Below are 25,139 nucleotides of genomic sequence, written 5' to 3'. Positions count from 1 at the left end.
CAGGAAATGTAAGCAGGTAAGGAAATGCGATTACTCTAAGTAAGTGTAATAATCCACTTTCGTTCTATACTAGCTCCCAGCAAATTCATTGCCTCCTTTCCTTATACGGGGGTGTATGGAAGTGATAAATTAACTCACCTGCGTCGAAGTAATGAACTACAATTACACAACTACGCCTTTTTTAATGGCCTTTAACAACAGCTATAATATGATTTCGATATCAAGCAGTTATACTGCCTCTAACTGAACACTCCACTGGAATGCATTTTCAATCAACACGGAATCAATTCTGGAGGTCAGCGATGTTTAGTCAACCCTATCCAGACAAACTGAATCAATATATTTGATGGTGATAAATGACTTATACAAATACTTAATACTCTTGTTGTATAAAAAGTATCTACTTCTCATCTCAGACACCAAGGCTTATCGCAGGGGATTACACAACCACTACAGTTGAGAAAATACTATACTTCTTTGCTAAGCAACACAAGCAACACGCAAACACGTCAAATATCGGGTTTGCTTTGGTTTTGGTATTCTGCAGAAATACTCGTTATTAAAAATAAGCATTTCAGTCACCGTTCAGACTTCACAATATGTAGCATTTTTGTGTGGAAAGAGCGCTCTAAATGAATGCATGGCCCATAGTCTTAGATGTATTTCGAGGGATTCAAATTCACATTCCTTTCACTGCAAGTTCCCATTGAGAACCTCAAATACAATATCTAGATGGTGTCGCAAAACTGCCAAAACATTTTAATTATCGCAACTGGTAGTGGTATTTTGGTAGTGAACACCATTGCAACAAGTGACTGATGCCGAAATCTATTTAATCTTGGGTACGCTGTATTTTAAAGATGGCGTCCAGACGCGACGTTTCAAGAGTATTCATAAAAATTGTTTTGTTTCGACTCATTGTTTTTGCGCAGCCAGCCCAACTCCCTCTCGTCGTAAGTACATGGGGACCACCATTTTTTGACGCAACCAAAAAAGGTACTTCCAAGATTCGAATAAAGTTGGAATTCTATTTATACAATACTGTATCGAGCCTTGATCAGCCATCGAGGCACCCAGACTTCGCACACTCTTTCCAGTTGTTGAAATATTTTTTCGCGCGAAATATCTTTGCCTTTGAAATCTGGCAAAACTAGACGTGTTTATAATGATGCTCCCCTCAAAATCTGCGGATTTCTATTGGAAAAGTTCCTAATCATTTAGATGATGATATTAATAGCCAAAGCAACATTTCTAAAGCATACAGAACTGATTTTAAAGAAATTAGCAGTAGTATAAGCAGTTGAAATTTTATTTCTGCTATGGGAATTTGAGAATTCAATAGTATTGATTTAATAGTAAAAATTATCAATTAATTGTCACTCACTATGTAATTAATGATTCTTACTTATTTATATAATTTTGCTGCCTTTGACTAATTTCTCTTCAGGGTTCATTTTATGTATGTTAATACATTTGGTACATGTAAAAATCTGGTGTGGTAATTTAGCTTATTCTAAAAAATTCCTGATGTTATACTACAAGTGTACATATATGAATGATATGAAAGTATTAACAACAACCATGCCAAAAATTTGGGTCAGTGCAAAATGAGGACAGTCATGATGCTCAATATACTTATATTTTTTAACAAATACATTAATAATAAGCACTACAGCAGAAAACCTGTTGAAAAAATCAAAATATAATAATACGATTAATACCATTATTGCAGAGACCACAAAGACAAGGGCTAAAGAGTCTGCCCCCCACCCCATTTTTTGGCTCTACAAGATGTATCAGTATACCTTTAAAAAATTCCTGTCATTTGTGTATTATAGTTAGCTCCAGCATTTGCAATATGCTATGTGGGCCTTGTTATATAGTGTTGATATATGTGAAGGTACATGGCATACTTATATTATGAGTTATATACGGGAATAAATACATATCAGGCCACCTTAAAATAAGACGGTTTTTTGGAAAACGTGGATATACGGTGATATAACACATCGATATGGAGGCTCGCGAATGAATGAAACAAAATTCTAGCAAAGCGGACTAGGGTGGCAATCCTACGTCGGGACACGTTTCTCGAACAAAGTCAACGAATGCACAGCGACTTCTATGACATGTCCGAGCAAGCTTCAGGCCTGTTCCAATAATCAAATAATCATTTCGTGACAACAACATTAATACCGTAATCTCTACATTAGGCCTCCTGCATGAGTCTTAAAAAGGTCTACTCTAGAATAAAGCATCTTTCAGTTTCGATTAAAACACCTCTTTTTAACAAATCCCTCTTCTACAGCATGGAGTGTAATAGATGATGGTGTATCAACCTCACTTGATGCTGTTGAGCAAGGATGCAGCCTTTGTGAAGTTCAGCAGTGCGATGGTACAGTTGGGTATGGAGGAAGGTGGGTATTTTGTGTCAAATTGTATGTTTTTGAGGATACACGAAAATTCTCTTTACCTTTTATTAAAAAAAAAGGATTGTCAAGGACATGTCAGCCTTGCACGTCTTTGGTACTGTTTAATAAACGAGCAAAGTGTTTCATCAGCTTTACAACACGTTTCGCGAGTTTAAACTTTAAACATGTCGCTTTATCAGTGTTCCTGGTGTTATGAATACTAAGTAGGAAGAGATTTTATATAAAGAATACTAAGTGGGAGTGAACTTTATTTGGTATAAATTAAGACACTGTGCGTGACACATCAGATTCGATTTATCAATTAGCTTATGTTTCAATTCCAAATTTTAACGCCTATCTTATAACAACAATTATGACAGTAATTTTGCTCTCAGTATGGGTAAAAATATGGCCAGCTCTAGCAGAATTTTAAAATTTGAATCCATGATTGAGTTTTCAAAGACAATTTGACGTCTCCGCGTAATATCTCAATATTCTGTAATCATTTACCTACGATAAGTATATACAAATATATTGTTATTTTTAGCCCAGACGAAAATGGTAACACAACGTTGGATGCTATGATTATGGATGGGTAATGATGCTTTTCCTGCAGTTAATAGCTGAAAACAATAAAGCTGGGAGGATTTGTGTCATAATCCTTTATTAGCCTTTCCTATGAGAGATCACAGTGCATCCTGGGATAGTTTGGGGAGGGAACTGATGGGCGTCAAATGTATGAAAGATTGGATAAGCATTTAAATTATTTTTTGTTGCTATATTTTTTGTCCCTCCCGAAATGGATTTGCAATACAGCTCAGTTTCGCTAATCAATCGAGGTTACAAAAAAAACACTATGAAAAAAATAAGCGCAGAAAACTGAAACTAAGATAGATGTCTCTAAATATTTTCTAAATCACCATTACTGGTGCGAGGTTTAAAACACGGTTTTACTCCAGTTCAGATTTGACTGAGGAATCCAAATGTCGTATTAATTTCAAAAGCTGCCGAGGCTGCGTGCGTGTTTACCACAAGGCAATTCTCGTGTGTGTTGTGTACCTCATCAAAGAGATCCGCACACACTAATTAAGATCGCGTGGAAATGGCGTGAAACTCTAAAACACAAAAAATGCATTTTTTGGAGTGTAACTTCTGGTTGTCGACTTGGCCGTTGAACGTTATCATTCTTGAAAAGGGTATCGATTGATTCTTAAAAAAATGTATTTTAATTTCGTGTGATATAATTATGCTATTTTGGTCGCAATCTTTCCTTCCTTCCTTTCTTGATTTCAAGCAAGTCACAAGCTTGCGCGGATGAGAAGGCGCGCGGGTTAATTGATCACGCCTTATAAAATCTAAATTTAAGTGATGCTAAGTTTATAACATTGAGAATGAATTCTGACAGGGGTGGATCCAGCACTAGTGCACTAATTTGCATGACACAAGAAAACTGCTCAAAATAGCGATTTTGTATTGTAATGCAAATTAGTGCACTAGTGCTGGATCCACCCCTGAATTCTGAACATAAGCTTTTTAAAAGATACTGAATGCCATCTATCGCTTGGTAAATTCTCTTTGTCATATAGAGATTCACTCGATGTTGGTTCAGTAGGATGTTTAAAGAATATTCGTGGTGCAATATCTGTTGCTCGTAGTGTTATGGTACATACAGATCATACATTACTTGTTGGTGAGGATGGTAAGTTACAGACAGACAGATTTCATTCCGTTAAAACAACACTGATGTTTCGACGCCTCTTTCAAATATTCAATACAGGGTCGTTTTGAAGCAAGTGTCTCTACAAATGAGATAATTTCCTGCAGTATTTTGAAGAAGCCTTTAGAATTTGTATACCTAGTTGTTAATGAGGTCGTTGGTATAATGAAGGCAATTGTTATTGACAATGTCGTGTTGGTTGGTTGTGTTTTAATTCTAGCTGAATAAAAAACAAAATGTTTCTATTGTCAGCCACACAGTTTGCTAAACAAATGGGATTTGAAGAGCAAAAAATGCAAACTAATCGATCATTGTAAGTGATGATAAAAGTAAAGTATTAGATATAGTTCCAACAACACGAAGTCTAGGCCTTTTTATACCTCGCGTTATTATAAGGTAGATTTAGAATCTGCAAACAATTTAAGGAAATAAATTCAGTAATGACTAAAGTTAGTGGTTTGCAATCAAGTTATAGTGTAGTCATAGGATAGTGTAGTGTATTTGCCATCGACGTATAGTGTAGTCAAGTCAACAGAACAGGATGATATGAATGCAGTCAGTTAACGTATTGAACACAAAATACAGTGCTGTATTGCTGTGGATATTTTTAGAAATATCTGGAAGTCATGGAAAGAAAATAATTGTCAGCCAAACTTTTGGAAGGTATAAATAAGGCAGTAATCATTTTATGATGATTTTGCAAACTATATAATGTCATGAAAAAAGGAAAAATCTGAGTCAGTATTGCACCCACACAAAAAAAACGGGTATTGCACCTTTTGACCGGTTTTTCCGGTTTAGACAAAGAAAAATCCGACTTTCTTGTGGTCAAAATGGCGGTTGAGAATCATATTATAAAAACCTTATTAAGGTTTGACGTGTAAACCAGCTTGGCACTTACTTGTTCCTCGTGCGAAAAATACGTACGATAATCATGAAATATCCGGTTGGATTACACACGCGTCAACCCTTTCAACAAGACCTATTTATTGTATGGTATATCTGTTGGTATACTTGTGAAAAAAAATTTAATAAACTTTAATAAATTAATCTTAATCCAGATGGTAGAGCCGGATCCAAAAAAATCGTGTGGTCCGTATAAACCTGTCAAGACAAGGTATAATGCCAAAATCCTTTTTACATGCATTTAACCACGAGTTATTGACATCTCGCAACGTTTGTTTAAGTGATAGAATTTCATCTTTTTATTAGGTTAAATGAGGAGATTAAAGATGCTTCATTTGCTACCAAGAGTAATCATGACACAATAGGTATTTTTCATTTTTAGAGAAAATGAAAACCACAGCATTGGGTAGCCATGCAGTGATGGGCATGCACACTGTTAAGCCTTCGAGATTTAGTTTAGAAGATACACGCTAAATTTTTCACTCGCATGTACACGTCTTGTGAAATCATGCCACATCCCATGCAGAATTAAATAGGTTGTAACGAAACCTCAACAAAAACTAGAACTAAAGAAATGGCTATAATCATGAATTTTCTAATGTTACGAGTGCGAGTTATCTCTTTGTTAGTCGCCACAACCGTTTATACACCCGTTTTAATAGGTATGATTGTGATAAATCAAGAGGGACGGGTAGCAGCTGGAACGAGCACAAATGGAGCAAACCATAAAATTCCTGGGTATATGTACTGGCAGTGTTTTAACTATCAATTTCTTTGCTATTATTTTATTGTTTTAATGCAAGATGAAATCTCATAGGCGGGTAGGTGACTCGCCAATTGTTGGTGCTGGATCTTATGCTGATAGTGAGGTTGGAGGAGCGGCAGCCACTGGTGATGGGGACATCATGATGAGATTTTTACCAAGGCAAGACTGTAGTCAAGTTTTCCTTGCACTATATCGATATTTAGACGGATATGTAAAGTTACCATATTTCTGCACATTCAGTAAAGTATACATATATAAGAGTGACCTGGTTGTACAAGCAATGGGGAATGATATGTGGTGGTTATTGATAGGCAGGGATACAACAGAACAATTCTTCATGACTTAGCGTATCCTGTTATGTAGCTATCAAGCAGTTGAAAACATGCGCAATGGAATGAGTCCAACGAAAGCAGCTGAAGATGCAGTAATACGAATTGCCAAATACTATCCGAGTTACAGTGGAGCTATTGTTGCTGCAAATATACATGGAGAATATGGTGAGTACTCATTAAAGAGAGAAAGAAATATCAAATACACTTAGTTCGCCAGCGTAATTGCCGCATTAGCGCAGTCAAGTAGAGTAGCAAGGTGTGGGAACAAGGCGAGGGGTGTGACAATTTGTGTTTGCAATTTGCATTTCACCTGAATCCTGCAAGAGCTTTCCTCTGAACACCTCAGGTCTGAACACTAATTTAGGGCGGAGGCAGGGAGGGGGTGTGGAGGACAGCTGAGTGTATGCCTCAGAGATCGCTTTCCACTGTTTTCGTCCATACAAAATTTCAAATTAGTGATAGTTCTAATTTTTATGTGTAGCGCTGCGTATTTTTATTTGGGGCTGGTTACACCCTCGGATACATGAAATAAAAAATAATAATATAACTTTCATTTTCGTTACTAAATTAATTAAGGGTTGAATAACCAGTTCAAAAAGTGGTTGAATAGTAATCTAATATCTTTGATAAATATCTTTCACCAGGTGCAGCAGCGCACAAGTGGACAACGTTCCAGTATTCAGTGTGCAGTCCAACACTCAATCCTCATTGTCAACATTTTCCAGTCAAACCTGTATTACACCGCAACTTTACAGTATGACATATGATCACTGACAATACAGGCTATGATAATCATGGATAAATTATTATTGATCAATATTGATTATTGTGTCAAGCTTTATTGATAAGTATGAAATTAAGTTGAATATTCAAGGAGTCAGTGATTTTGAAGATTTTCAAAAGGATCATTCTATAATATGGGTTGAATCAATGCCATGTTCTAGTTAGAATTAGGATAAATGGTTTCTTTGCCCTGCTGTATATTCTTGTAAGTTATCACTTAAAATAATAAAATGTAAGAGAATAAGTAGGATTTTAAGTATTCGGATAAGTATTCCGTTTTCATTCAAGATATTTCTGAGCGGAAAGGTGAAGAAATAGAAATGTGTGTGTTGTGGCTGTTTTTTAACACAACCCGAAACAAGGAGCGATATCATAATAGTTGCAATGACGCAAAGTAAGTTTTACAATTTTAAAATTACAAACATACCATGCCAAACCACACCGAACTAAACACAGCCACATTTTTAGTCACAGTCTCTTCCTTTTACCAGTGAGAAGACTCTGTGAGCCAGGTTCCACAAAGCATTACATACTGTAGCTTATGTGTGGATATATTTCGTTATCTTGAATCCATATTAAGAAAGTCATATTCTCTCCATAATGGTACACTCACTGTTAATAGACATTTTTCTGAATACCACTGTGCCTTGCCATTTTTGCTTTCTACATGTTTAGGAAAGTGTACTCCAAGTTTGCTAAGAAAAGAAGATGCTAATTCAGGATATTTGGTTACAGAATGTTACCGGAACTATGGAAGGTTATGAAAATGGGACAATTTGGTTACATTAAATTATTACAACAACAGTTATGCTTACTATTTTGGTGTTTGACAATCCAAAAAAGTATCTGTGACATTTAAATTTACATCAGCATATTCTGTTTCTGGTAAATCAATTTTAACCTGAGAACAGTAATGTTTATGAATGGAAGACATAAAAAAATTCTAGGAATAAATAGAAGTACATACATACTATTATTATATACATACAATTAAATCCTCACAACAGGCTGTTGATGGGTTCTTATTCCCCATTCCCAGGAAAATATCTTCAGATGTTACTCTCTGTTTGAATAACATTTCATATCTAGAAGAGAAAAAAAAAAAAATTTCAAAATGATGTAGTGTATTCAGGTACTACAGTTTTGTTACAAAGAAACTAAAGTTTTTTAAAGTTGACTAAAGTTAGTACAGTATTATATACATAAAACATACACAGGAACAATTCTGCCACCCAGGTCATCACTTGGTAATTCACCTTCTGGAATTTCCTCTTCACCCCAGATATTATTTGAATGTTTTTCATCTAAAGTACCAGCATTAGATTAAAATTGAATTAAAAACTGTTGAAAGACTGGAGGAGGAGTTGCAACCCTTCCTAAGGATGTGACTCATGCGAGCGGTGGACGAGAACTTAAAGTCTACTTTGGTGTGTCCTAAATACTGTTCAAAATATAAAGGACAGCTTTTATCAATTTGATTAAAATAACTAATAGTCAAACTACGTAAGACGACCAGTACCTTTATCTCTTCCCTGCGATATTTTCTTAGCCGTCCCAATATGGCCAGGTGTCTGAGTGTTTGGCTTCAATTCACAGGAACTAATCTAGTGTGAAACGAAAAGGGAAAAAAATTCCAACTTAAAACTATACCATAATATATTATACATATTTAAGGAAATTTTACTCACATCTTCTGGTTCGTTATCCGGTGGTTTAAGTAATTCTTGTAAAGCAGAAAGTTGAGAAATGTTCGCCATATTGTTTTGCACTTTGAAACCAAGCAACCAAAATGCGTTATCCCTTATTATCCCTAAATATACTACCTTCAAAACCAAAGCAGTGAAAGCAGCAAGTGATCCAAAGACAAAAGAGAGGGACGGCAAGAAAAATTTGCGGCCTTGTTGTCGTAATCAAGTTTGAACGTTCAATCGCATAAGAGCCCACTCTCACGAGGTTGGCGCATTTTTGTTGCGGATGGTAACAATCTCACACCCGATGGTATTATATTTCCCGATATTTTTCACTGTCGAAAAGTATCGCCAGATTTTTCAAAAGTGGTTGCGATTAGTACCTCAAATGCGTTATATTTTAACAACAAGTACACTAAAAAAATAAAACCTGAAAACAAGTATTCTAACCTAGATAACAGAAACCCCAACCAATAAGAAATTTATGACAACAATGATGATAGCTAAAGTTTTTTGCAACATCTAAATTGCTATTAAAATTGCGTTTGATAAAATGCACAAACATAACATTTTCCTAGTACGCGTTTTGTACTCAATAGTGACCTCCGAAATTAAAAAAAAAACCTTCTGTTAAATTAAAAAAAAACCGGCCGTTAAATGCCATAATACTGGATTGTTTTTGTTCCTTTATGGTTATTTAATTGGTAACTAATACCACCGCATATTCGCTATGTTTGTATGGACATGAACATTATGTTTGTGCCGTTTTTCTTAGTAATTTAAAAGAAGTTAAAAATACCGTAAGCATCCAATTGAATTTAAAATACTGCATTTTTCAGTTTAACGTTTTTCAAATATATACGATCCCGTGAAACGATTAATCACTTTCTTTTTCCTTTTCTATTACCCCCTCTCTTCCGACGTACGGTATTCACTGGTTTCAAAGGGCCCACAGCATCCTCATCCAAATGATCATATTCTTCCCCTGAATCTTCGTTTACCCCACGCTTGTTTGGTTGGACACCGCCTAAAAACGTCATGCACTGTTATTGAAACAACAATAGTGCTCGATCATAGTCTACATTAGTAAAAGGTTGACCATATCTCCTTAAAACCTGCTTTCATAATTAAAATCAGCCTTAAATTTTATTCTAAGTTCCGGATTATTGGTGTCTGAATCTGATCAGTAATAAGGTCAAGCATGCATGACCGTAGTCATTATTAATATGTGATTAATTACTTGGATGTAATTGACGAAGGTTGGTTGTTGACTAACGTTTTTGATTTGTTTTGTATGAGAGTGATTTAGCACAAGGACGTGAACGTCAAAGGCAACGTGAAAATGGCGAGTAAATGGCGTGATGCGCCCAAATATAGACATGCCACGCCATTTACCCCCCATTTTCACGTCGTCTTTGACGTTCACGTCCCCATGCTAAATCTCCCTAATATTGCAAGGTTAACTATCGGTCCTCCGGCAGGAATCGCACCTACGCTCATGAGATGCCGGTGCAGTGCTCTTACCACTGACCTACAGAGGTAGCTGACAAGAGCAAGCGTGGTTAATGTGTATTTAAGATGGTAAAGCCGAGAATAGGTCAGGGTTTTTGATTTTTGATTTTGTGGCACTTCACTCGATGTAGGTAAATTCTAAAGGTTTTTTTGAAGGGTGGAGCTGCAGAAGGCCCGATACTTGACTAATTTTTCTCAACTGTTCCTGGCTTGAGTAAGGCTTGAATTGAGTTATGTATGATTCCACTCGAAATTAAGACTCTTCAAAAAACCTTTAGAGTTTACCTACATCGTGTGAAGTGCCACAAAATCATAATACATATGTATTGCATGGTTGTACTTTCGCAAGGACGAGAACAATTTTTTAATACTAAAGTAGATCGTCAGACAATAATATTAGAGTTATTTAGCATGGTACATCATAAAACATAAACAAGAATAATTGATACCTTTTCTGCTCGTCGTGCTCTTTATTTCTAGAGTCAATTTGTTTACTGTTTCAACTGCACTCTCTATCAGTCTGACTGAGTCCCACGAGTACTCATCTTCGACCTTTTTGATCGTTGTTTGTAGCCTGCTCAAAGCATCATTAAGTCGATCTAAATCAAGGGAATAATTCACTTCGGTCTCTTCTTGTGATTTTGTCATTTCGTCAATTAGCTGAGTGGCTTTTTTTGTGGTTGGCCAAACACGTTTTCTGTAAAAGTCTTTAAAACGAGCAAAGGATTTCTCTTTTTTCCAGTGGGGGCTTCGTCCACAGCAATGGGTTTTGAAAGTATTTCGCTGAAGAATGTGTATTTTCCATGTTCCTTCCTCATCTTGGTCGGGTGTCGACGATGGCTCAGATGAAGATGGATCAGCGACTTTTGGTTTAAGATCAACAAACTGAATACGACCGCAAATGGTGCAGCCAGATTTGTCCAGTTTAAATGACTGAAAATGAGATTCGACCACATCGTTCTTTATTTCCGCCTCAAATTTTTCTTTCGCCTCTTTACGATCTTTCCATTTGAAATATGCTCTTTGAAGAACTAAACAAGCATCTTCTTTACGTTCTTCACTGGGTTCCTGACGTTGACTGTGAGTTTCTTCCTCATTGAACTCTTGTGAATAATTATAGTCGGTTTCATCTTCTGTCGTTTCTGGTTCCTCACTTGGTCTTGAATCTGCATCTCTTGTGACGGTACTTGCATCAATTTCATAGCGAAATTGCTTGGAGTACATGTCAATCCTACAGTTTATGCGACTGTCCTTCGACCTAACTTCATCCCACTTCACGTCAACAAGCCTTTCCTGACGAGGTTTTTGTGACAAGATTTCTCGTAAACACAGAACAACATCTTGGAAACCATTTGCATTACGTGCATCTTCGATACACTTTTTTAGCTTTTGCGAAAGTTCCTGGTGAAGCTGCAACGTAAGAAGATGCTCGCGGATGAGTTTTTCACATTCCTGAGGGATACCTTGGCCACAGTTACACAGCATTGTAAGAACAAGCACCAGAACTCTTTCTGCGTCGACGCAATCCACTTTTGTGGCACAAAGGGCATCGTTTACGATGTTATATTTCGAAATAATTTTACCGAAGGTAAGATTTACGACGTCCCACGTTAGTTCTTGTAAGCGATTGAAGTTGCGTTGTCCTTCGGGGCCTGGAGGAAAAAATTGCGGAGCGTTTTGAATTGCTGTGTAAAAGGTGATGGTTTTACGGCTTGGTTGAGGTCGGTCAACAAAATCCCAGAATTTAACCATTGAAAGGTAACTTTCTGGCAGACAGACGATACGCTCGTTCATCACTAAGCGAGCGTATAACATGAGGCATGTGGTCAGTTGTCGCTCCAAAATCATCACAGCATTAGCAATGGACGGATAAGGTAAAGCTTTACGTTTAGCTGGAGAAAATAGGAATTGCTTTACCGCAGCCTGAAGAGAATTAAGAATATCGCCTCTGTAATATAACAGATATTTAGAGCGTTCAAGCGATCTGCTAAAGATATCGTAACGTCCAGCATATCTGCCAACAAACATGCCAGGATGATCCTTGAGCTTTCGATCTTTAAATTTTCTTTCTTCAAATTTTCTTTCTTCCGCACTAAGCATTCCATCAACAGATCCACCAGCAAGACGCATCAGGTTTGATACTTCAATAGAAAGATCAGAACTGGTCCATCTTTCGTCTTCAGTACAACGAACATACCATATTTCTCTCGCAAACTCCATAATACGGCCAGAAACTTTGCGACGTAAGAAGTGGACATCACGTTCTGATAGGAAATACGATGCAACAAAGTTTCCTTCGCGTGGAAACAAGAGTTCGTAGAGACGATCACAAGCTGTAAATTCTGGGTGAATGAACAGAGTCTTTTGAAGTTGATTTTTCACCTTTGCTGACTCGCGTTTCATTTCTTTAAGGAAGTTGGCGACAATCTCCTCCAAGTTAACCAAAAACAGTAATGCATGAAACCTGTCAGCAAAATACTGTCTTGTCACTTCACCATGGTGGTGTTTGCATGTATTAACATCACACGTAATTTCAGCTATGAATCGAGGGCATGGTGTACATTTGTCAACTATTTGTTGTTGTTTGTCCCAAACTTTTTCAATAAAAGCTTGCGCCATTTTGTAAAGGCGATCTTTAATCAACTTATCCACTTCAATGACTGGTATCATTTCGTCCTGGGTAAACTTCATTTCGGCACTGTAAAGGGTAGCAAACCTGACCATTTCCAGGTGCGGTACTTTCTTTGAATGAGTTTCATCTGTATCTTTAAGACCAAAATATTCATAACACATTGAGATAACCGTATGTTCATTGTTTCCCTTATTCTGCTTGTGAAAGGCACAAATAAGATGAAGAAGACCTTTTAAAGTATCTCTTGCTTTGGGACGGAAAAACTTTTCGGGATTGGTTTTCATCAACAAAAGAAAGCAATCAGTAAGAGCGGCATAATTTGTGGCTTGGTAAAATAAATTTCCAGCTTCTTCAACATCTTGTGCATTTTTGTAGAATCGTCCGCGAGCGAACTTGGTTTCAGCTTGACCATTGAGATCATTACATCTCTTATACATCTCAGCAGCACGTTCCAGAAGTCCTTCTACTAGTTCTTCGTTCTCCTTAGTGAGGACCTGACCTTCGCTTTTCATGGAAAGAATCGTTGAACGGGCGGCCAACAAATAACATTCGGCAATAAACTTGTCATCATCACTATAACGAGCTGCTTCTAAAAATCTTCCTTTTGATCTCATCAACTTCGCTGCCTCTTGTGCCTTTCCTTCTTTCAATAGTAACTTAGCAGCTTTTTCAAAGAAACCATTCCTCTGAAGAAAGGTGATACGATCTTTAACTTTCGGCAATCTTTCTAAGGCATCCTCCATTAGACCATGGTCTCCACGACGTTGATAGAACTTTGCAGCCTGATAGCAAATGCTCTCATCTCTTTGATCAAAGCGAAGATGTTTTACGATGCTGTTTTCTTCTCCACGCTGAACCAAATCATTATATCGGGAAATGATGTTTAGGACTTCATTATATTGATTGATTTTGAGCAAAGAATCCACGGCTCCTTCAAAATTGCGGGCACTTTCGAAGTTTCTCGCGGCATCGCGAAACTTCCCCTCTTTGTAAAAAATCTTGGCAGCTTTAGAGAACTACAGGTAAAAAGAGAGATGGCAAAAATCAGAAAAAAATGGCTTAAATTATCACTAATTTCCAAATATTCCTTAATTTTTTAGTGCTCTTAAAAAAAATGCACACTCGACCATAACGAGAAAAATAGCGGATGCATATATTATCACAATGCAATATTGTCAAAATCATTCAATAAAAAACGAATGAATGTGTTTTCAATCAAGGGCAGACATAAGTTGATTTTTTGTTGTGACAAAGGTGTTTTTCTTCTCACCTTTCTTTAGACAGCATGATCGATGTTCGTATAAACTGTATATGCTGCTATTTTTCATTATGGTCATTCAAATTTTGAGATAAGCCCTTTTTTGTTACAATCAGAACTTACGTTTTTAGATTTTTCATGTAATTTGGCCAAAAGAATACGTTCCCGTGCATTGAACAAGCATTTCTCTGCTTCAATTTTCATATCACACTCGAGAAAAAGATCGGCTGCTTTCATGAACTCAAATCTTAGCTTCCGAGGTTCACTCGTCATTGTAGCAGCTTCAGCAGCATGTTCATGGGCATTACACCTTTTCATCCACATCTCCTCATCAGCCATTGCAAAACATTTTGAGGCAACCTTCCACAAGCCTTTTCCGTAAAAAAAGATACCTTGTTTCCTCCACTCATCTTTCCCGGATTTCTGAGCAAACATTCCTTCAAGGGAGGCTGTATCATCTTCGGTTTTCTGAACGTGTTTCACGTCAACCACGCCTCGTTTCTGAAAATATTCAAACATCGGTGTCCTTGCTTCTTCACTTTCATCGAATAACCAAACATTGACTCTAGCTCTTGTGAGAGCTGTGTACAAATATTTGAATTCTGAAATGAGGATCTTGTGCTGGTCAGGATTAAACTCCAGTGGTCTTGCCTTGTATTCCACGTTGTCAGCCATGATTTCAGCGATACCAGTTGCACTAACGTTTGTATCATCATCTAGATTCTCTTTGTATGTTCCCACCACACGCCATTCCTTTAGCGCCTGAAGAAATCAACATTGTTTAAAGTAAAACAGAACCTTTCCAATTAACTGCTGGTAACTGAACCGTGCTATTCAGACTTGTCCAATCATTACACAGACAAATGAACTATGAGAATATGCAAAAGACATTTTTACGAGATATTTTCTTTCAATATCTCGTTTGCAGTAATACACCAACATATACCAACCGTTTTATTGGTCCTATTTCCAAAAAATCTCTAAAAAAAATTCCCTCGCCAAACAGAAAAGAGTACTGAAAAAAGAAAGAAAGGTATCTTACCTGAGAATCTTTGAAAAAGTTGTATATCAAAACGTCATCAAATTCGAGACCCTTTGCTTCGTAAATAGTCATGACCAGAGCAAGACTCAGTTCTTCTGGGAGCGAATTTCGAACTTCGTCAGAAGCAACAAGAATGACTTGATGTGCGCCAAATTCTATGGGTGACGTCTTTCGCTTGTGACCACGAAGAATGACAGCCAAATCACTAAAACTGCATGATTCCAAGAGAACTGGTTTAGGCCCATCAAACAGCCCCTGATCACGCGCTAATCGATCAAACGATTCGGGGAAAAAGTGAGATAACAAATCAGTGACACTCGAAGCTAAGTTTAAGATACCAGCGTGAGATCGATAATTGTGCGTAAGTTCGTAAACTCTGTCAGGAACAACGACGTCTGCTTCTTGCCCAATAGCTTTAACAGATTCCTTCATGTAGTAGAAAAGTGATCTAAGATCACTAAACCGGAAGGCAATCCCTCTCATAATACTCTGAGCTGTGTCTCCAGTGAAGAATAATCTGTTAGGATTACGACATGAGCGAATAATTACAGAAAGTTCGGCTTGGGTGAAGTCTTGTGTTTCGTCAACATAAATCTCATGAATTGACCAGGTTGGTACGTGATGTTCAAGACGATGATAAATATGATGGACCACGTCGGCTTCATCAAACATTCCTAGACTGCGTCTTATGCGTTGATAAGCCAAGAACAATTCATAGACCGTTTCCCGGTCCGCGGTGAAACTAGGCGCTCTTTTATTTCCTATGGTCTGATATTCTTCCAACGTTATGTAACCAAGCTCATTATGAAGTGCTTCGACAGACCCTTTAATGAATGATATTATCTCTGTCCACACAAGGCTTGAATGATAATCTACTTTCTTTCTCTTTGTCATTTTCCGCCACAACTCGTTCTTGAACACTTGGTACGTGATTTCTCGCCTAAGATCCAGTTTTCCTTCACTTTGTTGTTCATTATGTTCGCCTTCTGCTGCTGCTGCAGGCTTGCTTTCAATTTCATCATCGCTTTCATCTTCATCATCAGAATACTCCTCTGGTATTTCCTGTAAGTTGTTATCCTCTTCAGCCCAGCCTTTCACGTTTCTTTCCAGCTTCCCGTCTTCGTTTCTTTGGAAGAATGGTTCACCAGGCAAGGATGCATCTAACATTAACAGCCAATCTCGAGAACAAATAAATAAAGGCCATGCTTGCTCTTCAACCTGATCAAATTTGTATGCTAAAGATGCCGAAGATTGTTGATGGGTAACATCATCCGGCGTTGAAAAGCATGCGTGACTTAACTCGGTGAAATTTTTCTGGACTTCCTTGCACAACACCGCGTTCTTCGTGATAAATGCCTGGTGAAGATGTTCGAAAGTTTTTTTTCTTCTCAATGGTTAGCGAATCTGCATTACTGTCGTTCTGACAAGAGGATTCATGGCTAGTACATTCTATAATTTCAGTTTGTTCACGCGTTTCGTCCATCGATAACCAGGCTTCCTGCTGTAAAGAAGAGCTTGAGCATCCTTGATCATCTTGTGTGGCATGACTGGCACGGTGAAGGGAAGAACAACTTGTCTCTTCAAACGTGGACGTTTCATTCTCTTTTTCTCCTTCGTTTCCGGCGTTATCAACGTCGTCATCGGTTTGTCGAGGAATAAATTGTGCGACATTTGGAATACTAGGTTCACTGATCGTGTTTGATTGCCAATATTTTTGATAATTGTTCCACAAGCGATACAAACAACATGTGGTCTTTCCAGTTCCACTGCGGCCAAGCAGAAGAATTGAAGTCGTTTGTTTTGGAGCCAGATTTATAACCGAATGTTCCAGTTCCGAAACGCGAAAAGGAAAATCAAAATGGCTGGTAATTTGACCATCAAGCATAGCATTAACCATTGCATTTGAGAAGGCATAAAACTTAAGTATGTGATACTCCGTTTCCTCAGGGCTGCCAGGTGGAAAGAATATCTTAGAGGTTTCATTAGAGGAACGTGATTTTTCAACCGGCGCTACGTATTCGATTGCCGTCTGCTTGGGATCATCTCTAAGGACGTATAATTTGGGAACCGATTTTTGATCGTCTATTGCTGATGATGAATTATCGACTGGAGTACCTTTCAAATTCTTCTTAATAAAACAGCTTGTTCCGCGATTATATGAACGAACTATTCTCTTGATCTTCCTGGGCACAGTGTCATGATCGAAAACGATGTCCCAAATTCTTATGACTTCAGTATAAATTTCTCCTTTGTTTTCATTCTTGTTATCCGACAACGCGCTACAACGCGGAGAGAAAGCAATAGCTCGTTCCCATAAAATGCGAGCTGATTTATCCAGCTTAGCTTCGAACAAACGAATATCTGATTCCTTTGCAATTCCAACCAAAGGTTTGGCAAGGTTTCCCCGCATAATTCCATTAGCCAACTGTCTGATGATTCTTACAATTTTCTTCTTTTTGTCACGTGGTAATTTCTTGTCTTTAAGTTTTTTCCATACGTCAGATGTACATTCCACTTCCCAAGTTAACTTGTCAAATGTCTCCTCGCTGGCATCATCAAATAGATAGTCTTGATCATCAATCTCTTCATTATCTTTATCTTCAAGATTTAAATCTAGCGCAGGAATTGGTGCTTTACCTTGAATCATTTCGTTCTCGTTTGTTATTGTGTTGTCACTGAGCTCTTGATTTGAAATAGTCTCGTTGCTGCCACAAGCAATATTTTGATCAACTTCTTCCGTTTCTTTCAAGTCGTTACACTTTGACTCTTTCGTTTCATTTTCACATTTGATATCCTCTGGAAGATCTTCGATAGCTTGAGCAAATCTTTTCACGCAATTTTTCTATCTCTGTGGGGCGATGAGCTGTTGTAACCACTGGCTCTATCTCGACGACGATTGGCGTAACTACTTTCTTTGTATCTTTCACTTCATCGCATTTCTTTGAAACCTCAGCAGTTTCTTCCTTGATTCTATTCTTTTTTTTCCGCTTTTTCTTTTTCGTATTTTCAGGCGCGAGGCTTTTGATACTTTCTTCAATAAGACGATATCTAAGGTCATTGTTTTGACGTATCATCATTAACGGAGTCTTTCCATCTTTATTTTTTGTTCTCGGATCAATTCTGTATCTCCTTAGGAATTCTACCCCTTCAATTACGTGATGCCAAGCTCTGTCACCAGACGCCACTATATGATACAGACTGTTTCCTTTTCTGTCCAAAATTTCAAGACATGGCTTTGCGGTTGCAGAGTTTTCCATTAAGTGGGTGAAAACTTTCCAATGTCCTAGGAAATTTAATATAATAAAAAAGTATTGAGATGTTTACGTGTTTAAAATAATACACCATAGCGTTCAGAGTTTGATTCAAACCATGTGATTCAGCATAAAAGTATAAAATTTTCAGTTTATATGGAATGTAGGTTTTTTGATGGCAAGGCAAACTAGTACAGACTACAATGTAACTTAGCAGACTTCATACTAACTCTCCTGACGAAGGCCCTCAGGTGGAAACGTCGAGAAGTGTTTTGTATATTTTAGGCAGTTGTTATACCACATTTGATGCTAAGTTGTTTGAAAACGCTGCCACGCTGCTTCCTGGTTATATTGGAACGAGACTACAATGTAGATATAATTAATGGTTGCGTGCCGTAAAATATTGAACAAACCTGAATTAAGACCAATTCTGAATGCAGAGTGAATAGGCATATCATCGTGTTTTCCAAATTTACTTTTTGTAAGACCGTCAGGATTTGCGCTTTTCTCCAACAAAACGACAGCTAAATCATGATCATTGTGATTCACTGCAAGAGCTAATGGAATATCCTGTTCATTCCGTCCATTTACGAAAACACCGTGATCTATCATCACAGTGATCAGTTGATAATAACTGCTTGGTTTAGGTTCTGATTTTACAATGCCACACAACGATATCTCACTCAGATCGCAATTACCCGTTGCTATTCCACCTTCACCTTTTCCATACGACCGTTTACCACCGCCACCAAGTAGGAAAACTTCTAAAGACTTCCAGTCATTTCTTTCAACACATTCTTTTAAATATCGACTCACACAGTCACGAGGAAGTTCAAAATTCACCTTCATTGGTCCATCTAAATTGAAATATATCACTCATTACAATCAGTCTGTTTAGAAAATCCTGGATACCATAAACACAAGGATTTAACCAAGGATTAACTAGGGATCATCCAAGCACCTAGTTCCATAGTCTCTTTAACTAACACTGATTTTCAAGTGATCGCTCAATGTTGTTTGTCAATGATCATTTACATGTATGATTAAAGTAAGTTTTGATTGAAGGAAAGTTTTTTCTTTAATGATCCCATGCAATGAATCCAAGGGCAAAGCCGATCAACAAGAAGCAGATTATGGTGTGTTTTCAATGTGAACAAAGATTTTAACTATTCAATCATGAAATATAATGCGAGGAAATCGCTTATGGTCGGCGACATGATATTTGAAAACCAGGCTGATACAAAATGATATTGTTATAGTGTTTAAATATCTTTAAGAATGACCCAATCTAAACGTCATTCTCGTGTCTGTGAAATCACGAGAGCCCTGTGATATCCCTGTGCACATCACGTGAAATTAATGTGCTGATACGTACCCTTACAATGTAAAGCAATTTTCATGATTTTTTCAACCACTTCGTATTTGTCATTTTCTAAAATATCTTCGAGACTTAGCCATTTTCTAAACATATCCAAGGCGCGATCATATTCTTTGAGTTCACTAAGGGCTGAGCCTAATCGGTAGTAACTCTGAAAGTAATAATAAAACACAACAAAATCAAACACGCTGAAGAATTACATCAGAATTATAGTATTGTGGATCTTGAAAACATGGGAAAAATATAACTACAGTAGATATAAATAGATATAAATAAACAGATATCATAGAAATTTTACTTCGATATTTCATAGTATTATTATCCTTCGTCCTCAACAAAATATCCACGCATATCCACAGTATTGACAGTCTGCAGTCTACCGCCAATAATTACGCAGGTAAGGGAGGAGTCAAGCAGGCGCGACGGGCCCCCATTCAATTTTAGAATCGAGTTCTAGATTTTTTTTAATTCAAGCAGAAGGGAGAGCTACAAATTTTACTAAGGTAACGGGGTGAAAATTGTGCGTCTTCCTATACTTCGCCCCTCAAGAGATTCCAGTTTCCAATTTATGTTTAATCATACCTTACACCAATCAGGACGATATTTTACGCACTTCTCTGCATCTTCTTTAGATTTTTTAAACAGATTGTTCTTTAAATACGCTTGTGAACGATTGCTGTAAAGTGTTCCTCGTAGTTCATCATCATTGTCAGGAATATATTGTATGGACAGAGTGTAACAATCAATAGCAAGAGTAAATTTTTTGTCTCTTATCATTTCGTTTCCTCTCTCCTTCCAATCACGAGCTTCCTTCTGTTTTTAAATCAGTATGTTAAATTATTCAACAACAACATCGAGATCTCTTAATGAGGTTAGGCAGTAACCATGGATAATATCGTAAGAAATGCGCGCGGACTAGGCACGAAGAGACGGTAATCTATGTGCCTGGGACGAGGCTCGTAGCCCCTGTAGGGAACGGATATAGATAAGGAACATCACGCAAGTGTGTTTAGTAAGAGAGGTACTGTAGTCTCTTGTGGTTGAGTTCCCTTCGTGTTTACGCAAAGCTCGGTCGTCTTCCATTGAACAGTTGCGGTTTAGTTTTATAAGGTGCAGAAGTTTTAGGTGGGGACCTGAATTCAAGTAACTTATTACTCATACAGCCAGAGTCGCGGTCCACATCAACATCTGTGACGTCCGAAATTAAATGATATTTTTCCTAACTACGATTACCTTATTCCATATTTCTTACGTTGCATATTGACCACCATTGTTTATTTTCAAGGATGTTTTTTAGACTTTAGTATTTCAGTGCAAATAAATAACAATCGTAATTCACAAACCTCATTGGTAATCTCCTCCATACGACGTCTCTTCTTTCCTGATTGTATAGCTTTCATATACATTTTGCCACACCAAGCAGCATAAATGACGCCTTTACAGCTCTCTTGCCAAAGACGTTTCGTTGAATGATCAGCTTGATTGAGTGGCCGAAGATAATTTTCAGCAAGTTGAAGATGATGAACAGCTTGATCATAATTTTTTGTTTGAATCATTTGCGTTCCCTGATTCAGCAGGTTTCTGCCTACTCCCTAAACATATAGAGATAAAAAGCTACTGTAAGAATTATATAACACCTTATTAAATCATTGCCAATAGACACTTTTCAAATTTGTTATCAAGCAATGAAAGTCAACCCAATAACAATAGATTACATTGCCAGCCTCGTTTCTAAGCTGCCGATTAGAACACCATAAAGAAATGGTATTTTCAGTGAGAACTTAGAAATTCGATAAAGAATAAACGTGTTTATCGAAGTCACTCTACTGTCGTTATCTTCCTTACTTTAGGAAAAGAGAAAATTTTTTATGTTAAAAGGAAATTTTTTTAGGGACACCTTGCATTTATATAATGAATATTTCAAACGAAGCCAACTCACCACGGACGGGCCTCTGTTCAAGCTTTTCGACTTTTCAATATCCCTTTCACATTCTTCGTGATTTTTATTATTATAGTGAGACAGTGCTCTTTCAGAATAAATCTCACTTTGGAACATTTGATCTCCAGCTGAAAAATGCAAAGCTACTGAAAAACACCATACTGCTACAACCGATGGAGCAGTCCTTCCATTGTTAAACCATAGACGAGCATGATCCTGCAAGGCAAAATTTATTTGCTGTAAAACGGGAATCGTGCATCAGCATGGACAACAGAATATTTCATAAGGCAAAAATATTTAGACTTACCCTGCCCCTAAACCCTTGTTTATTATTAAAACAAGTCATAAAGCAATACAATTTTGTTGATGGATGAAAAAGACGAATAAATTTTACTGTTTCCCAAAAGAGTTCTACCTGGCTGACTTTAAGAGATTACATTTATCTGGCCAAAATAATATAATAATTGCTAAAACTTACACCTTTATAAAGTTCGTTCGGACAGTCATTTAAAGCCTGTTGTATATCTCTTATTGCCGGACCATATTGTTGAAGTCTCAAATAACAATCAGCACGAGATAACAAAATGTCTGACCAAAAAGTGGGATTATGATGACGACCAACACCGTGGAAAAAATCTAAGGCTCTGGTAAAGTAGGGGATTGCATGATCAGGTCGACCATGAGCTACTTCTAACTGACCATGTTGAAAAATGGGTAAAATATACTCCATCACTCGTACGTTGAATCCTGGTAAAAAGAAAGGAATTAACTGGCATGGCTAGCTACGACAATACAGTATATGTGATTATACATGTGAAAAATTTACCATTTGGAATCAACCGTGATCAATGTCAAGCATAATAAATAAACGTAACTTTCAAAATGTAGTTTTATTGCTATCAAGCAAAATAAATAACCCGAATCTTGAGCAATATCTTGTTGTCGTGTTGGATATCGTGTCTTGAATATTTGGTATCTGGACTCTGGTTTCCTACCGACGGGTAGCCACAGTTCGATACAATTCTAAGGACCGACGTGATATGACTTGTCAGATCAAATCATGTTCTGGCCAGACACGATCGGACGCTAATATTACTTGGCTATGTGCACACGGTAACGTTTTCTTTCGAGTGTTTTCACATTCGTTTTCCATGCCAAAACGCATTCAAACACCGTCAATTTGCAATAGAAGTTGAAGCTAATTTAATAACATATAAAGCATATTTTTCCTTGGATCCTATGGACAGGGTGTCTAAACAATAAAATAGACAAAAACGATTTTGAAAACGCTCGAAAACGGCCCTCGTGTGCACATAGCCCGAAAATATCTTGATTCATGCATTGGTAGAATTATGTTTGAATTCGCGAAGCGTTGGGGGCACGCATTTTAGCACAGCAGGAAATATAAATGGTAAAGTAAACAAGAAATAATTTGTGCAGCGAAAAAAATAAATCACGCGAATTTGAAGATGGACAAAAACGACTACCACATGAATTTTGATATACAAAACCAATTATTCTATTTCCCATAATTTGCATATTTTAAAATGCCATTTTGGTGACAGAATACTAAACAACAGAAACCACTACTAGCCTCCAGGCAGTCCAGTGCACAGTCTACTTAGCATTGAGGTCCTAGGTAATTCCATTATGAACTCAGTTATCAAGCTGGCTATCATGAGGCTAATATATACCATTGGCATTGGGTAATGGAGACTTCACACCACACAGGGCCCATTTGAATTTTTGGCCCATTTATATTTTTGGGCCATTTCTTCTTCCAATATGTTTTGCCAGTGGCAAACAGACCAGGGATTTTAGTTCTATGGTTCTATGTTTTATAATAGTTCTGTGGTTCTATGGATGTACAAGCTCTATATGGTTCTAGGTTCTAGTTCTATGGTTCTAGCCATAGTTTCTATATTTCTCTATTGGTTCTAGGTTCTGTAGTTCTATGGTTGTAGCCATAGTTTCTATATTTCTCTATTGGTTCTAGGTTCTGTAGTTCTATGGTTCTAGCCATAGTTTCTATATTTCTCTATTGGTTCTAGGTTCTGTAGTGCAACACATATGGTTCTAAAGTTCTGTAGTTCTGCATATAATTCTTAAAGGTTCTGTAGTTCGAATTGTTCAGGTTCTGTAGCTCCATGGTTCTATGTTCAACTATGGTTCTAAATTCACTTCCGTGGTTCCAAGTTCTATGGTTCTTTACATACAGTAAATGAGTATAATGGCATAAAACTATAAACATTATCAATGCATTATTCACAGTCAATGAACACCAGAATATTAGCATGGTAGCTAGGACTACAACATCAAATCAGCTATGCAGGATGTTTATACTTCCTTTCACAAGTTTCAATGCAGTTAATTCTCACTTAACTGAAGAGAAAAAATTGTAGGAAATGTAGCTACCACATCTAACTATTCCATGCAGAAAAGTGCTGCACTTGGAGGTCCTATTAGGGCTGACAGCAGCAACAAATATTGTTATCCATCCTCATTATCGCTACTCTGGTTTTAATAAATGAAAGTAATCACCACACAAAAATTAGTGAAAGGTTATCTTTGTGTGGTGATTACTTTCATTTATTAAAACCAGAGTAGAGATAATTATGATGGATTATATACCTGGTTGCCATGAACTCATTAACATCAAAATATTAATGTTATATTGTTAAAATAAGGTTACTTACTATAGAGTTAACTTAGACATTTAAAGTGGTTTTACTATTTTAGGGAAGTGAAAATATGAATTTATAGTTGCTAGGTAAAATATATCCAGCTCAGCTACAATTTCCCACATTGCTATACAATTTGCTAAGCTGTACGGTTTAACTGTCGGGGACACACTAAAAGCCTGAAAGGTTTTAGTTAGGAAACGTTTTGGTGAACAATAACAATATGACAAAGAAATAACGCATTGTTTTGGGTAAATTCCAGGTGTTTATGTCATTATAAAAGTTTATCCCTCATAAGAGTTAAGGCCTCATGTAAGATAATTTAGTAATTGTAGCAGGTCTATATTTTATACTAAATCTAATCGGTGAATTGAGTGCAAAATATATATGCAGTATGAGTATATAAATTCGCCGGGTGTGCAAAACGAAAGGAAAACATTTAGTTTTATCAGTCCAAGTGTCTTCTTTTGAAGATCTTAAAAGTTAAAACCACACAAAGTACACGAACACAATTCCAATACCTTGACAACTGCACTCTTCAGCTTCTTTCAACGTCAGATGTAAAATAAAACCGACCAATTATAATTTATTAAAGGAACCATATTGCATCACCATAAGGCAGTGTTAAGATGAAACTGCTGGACTTCCTTTATTCCAAGAAATTGGAGCAGCCATATTATAATTCGTAAATGAGTTATTTATAAATATTCATCGCAAATTTTAGAAAACTCCTTCGATAATTCAAAAAACTCCTAACTTCCTGTAGAGTGACATGTGTAATGTTCTGTGTTTCCTGACCTCTCGTTCCCAGGCTTTTTAAAATACCTAGGGGAGAATCCGGAG

The 25,139-nt window shown here is 37.1% G+C and overlaps 3 protein-coding genes across 5 annotated transcripts; 1 reads left to right on the top strand and 2 right to left on the bottom strand.

Annotated features, from left to right (window-relative positions):
- The first annotated feature begins 858 nt into the window (after positions 1-858).
- Positions 859-6,962, top strand: LOC114521627 (N(4)-(Beta-N-acetylglucosaminyl)-L-asparaginase-like). The gene is made up of 12 exons (XM_028542126.1): positions 859-996; positions 2,309-2,417; positions 2,959-3,006; positions 3,998-4,110; positions 4,381-4,441; positions 4,740-4,791; positions 5,190-5,245; positions 5,341-5,399; positions 5,697-5,772; positions 5,852-5,959; positions 6,164-6,297; positions 6,777-6,962. The coding sequence occupies exons 1-12, from the start codon at positions 861-863 to the stop codon at positions 6,890-6,892; spliced, it is 1,068 nt and encodes a 355-aa protein (XP_028397927.1). The 5' UTR covers positions 859-860; the 3' UTR covers positions 6,893-6,962.
- On the bottom strand, positions 4,192-8,890 carry LOC114521628 (protein PIH1D3-like). Of its 3 annotated transcripts, none has more exons than XR_003686816.1 (7): positions 8,604-8,890; positions 8,435-8,519; positions 8,129-8,219; positions 7,904-8,000; positions 7,731-7,816; positions 7,343-7,610; positions 4,192-4,210 (listed from the first exon to the last, which is right to left on the bottom strand). XR_003686816.1 is itself a non-coding variant. In XM_028542127.1 (6 exons), exons 1-6 carry the CDS (start codon positions 8,670-8,672, stop codon positions 7,475-7,477), a joined length of 564 nt encoding a protein of 187 aa, XP_028397928.1. In that variant the 5' UTR covers positions 8,673-8,890; the 3' UTR covers positions 7,063-7,474. The 3 variants fall into 3 exon arrangements, 1 of the variants encoding a protein (XP_028397928.1); XR_003686815.1 differs by lacking the exon at positions 4,192-4,210 and adding an exon at positions 7,054-7,131; XM_028542127.1 differs by lacking the exon at positions 4,192-4,210 and having other exon boundaries at positions 7,063-7,610.
- Positions 8,891-8,983: 93 nt separating this feature from the next.
- Positions 8,984-25,055, bottom strand: LOC114521629 (TPR and ankyrin repeat-containing protein 1-like). Its single transcript, XM_028542128.1, is given in 13 exon segments — positions 8,984-9,630; positions 10,565-13,763; positions 14,129-14,767; positions 15,048-16,424; positions 16,426-17,826; positions 17,828-18,330; positions 18,712-19,155; positions 19,674-19,827; positions 20,259-20,489; positions 21,020-21,268; positions 21,616-21,831; positions 22,094-22,362; positions 24,818-25,055. Coding segments are annotated over 12 exon segments (8,811 nt in total). The 5' UTR covers positions 22,346-22,362; positions 24,818-25,055; the 3' UTR covers positions 8,984-9,484.
- Positions 25,056-25,139: the final 84 nt, after the last annotated feature.

The sequence above is a fragment of the Dendronephthya gigantea genome, unplaced genomic scaffold, assembly GCF_004324835.1.
Source record: "Dendronephthya gigantea isolate DGI-Jeju-01 unplaced genomic scaffold, DenGig_1.0 000020F, whole genome shotgun sequence".
Lineage (NCBI taxonomy): Eukaryota > Metazoa > Cnidaria > Anthozoa > Malacalcyonacea > Nephtheidae > Dendronephthya > Dendronephthya gigantea.
The sequence above is the reverse complement of the archived record's forward strand: the minus strand, read 5'-3'. Positions and strand labels throughout refer to the sequence as shown.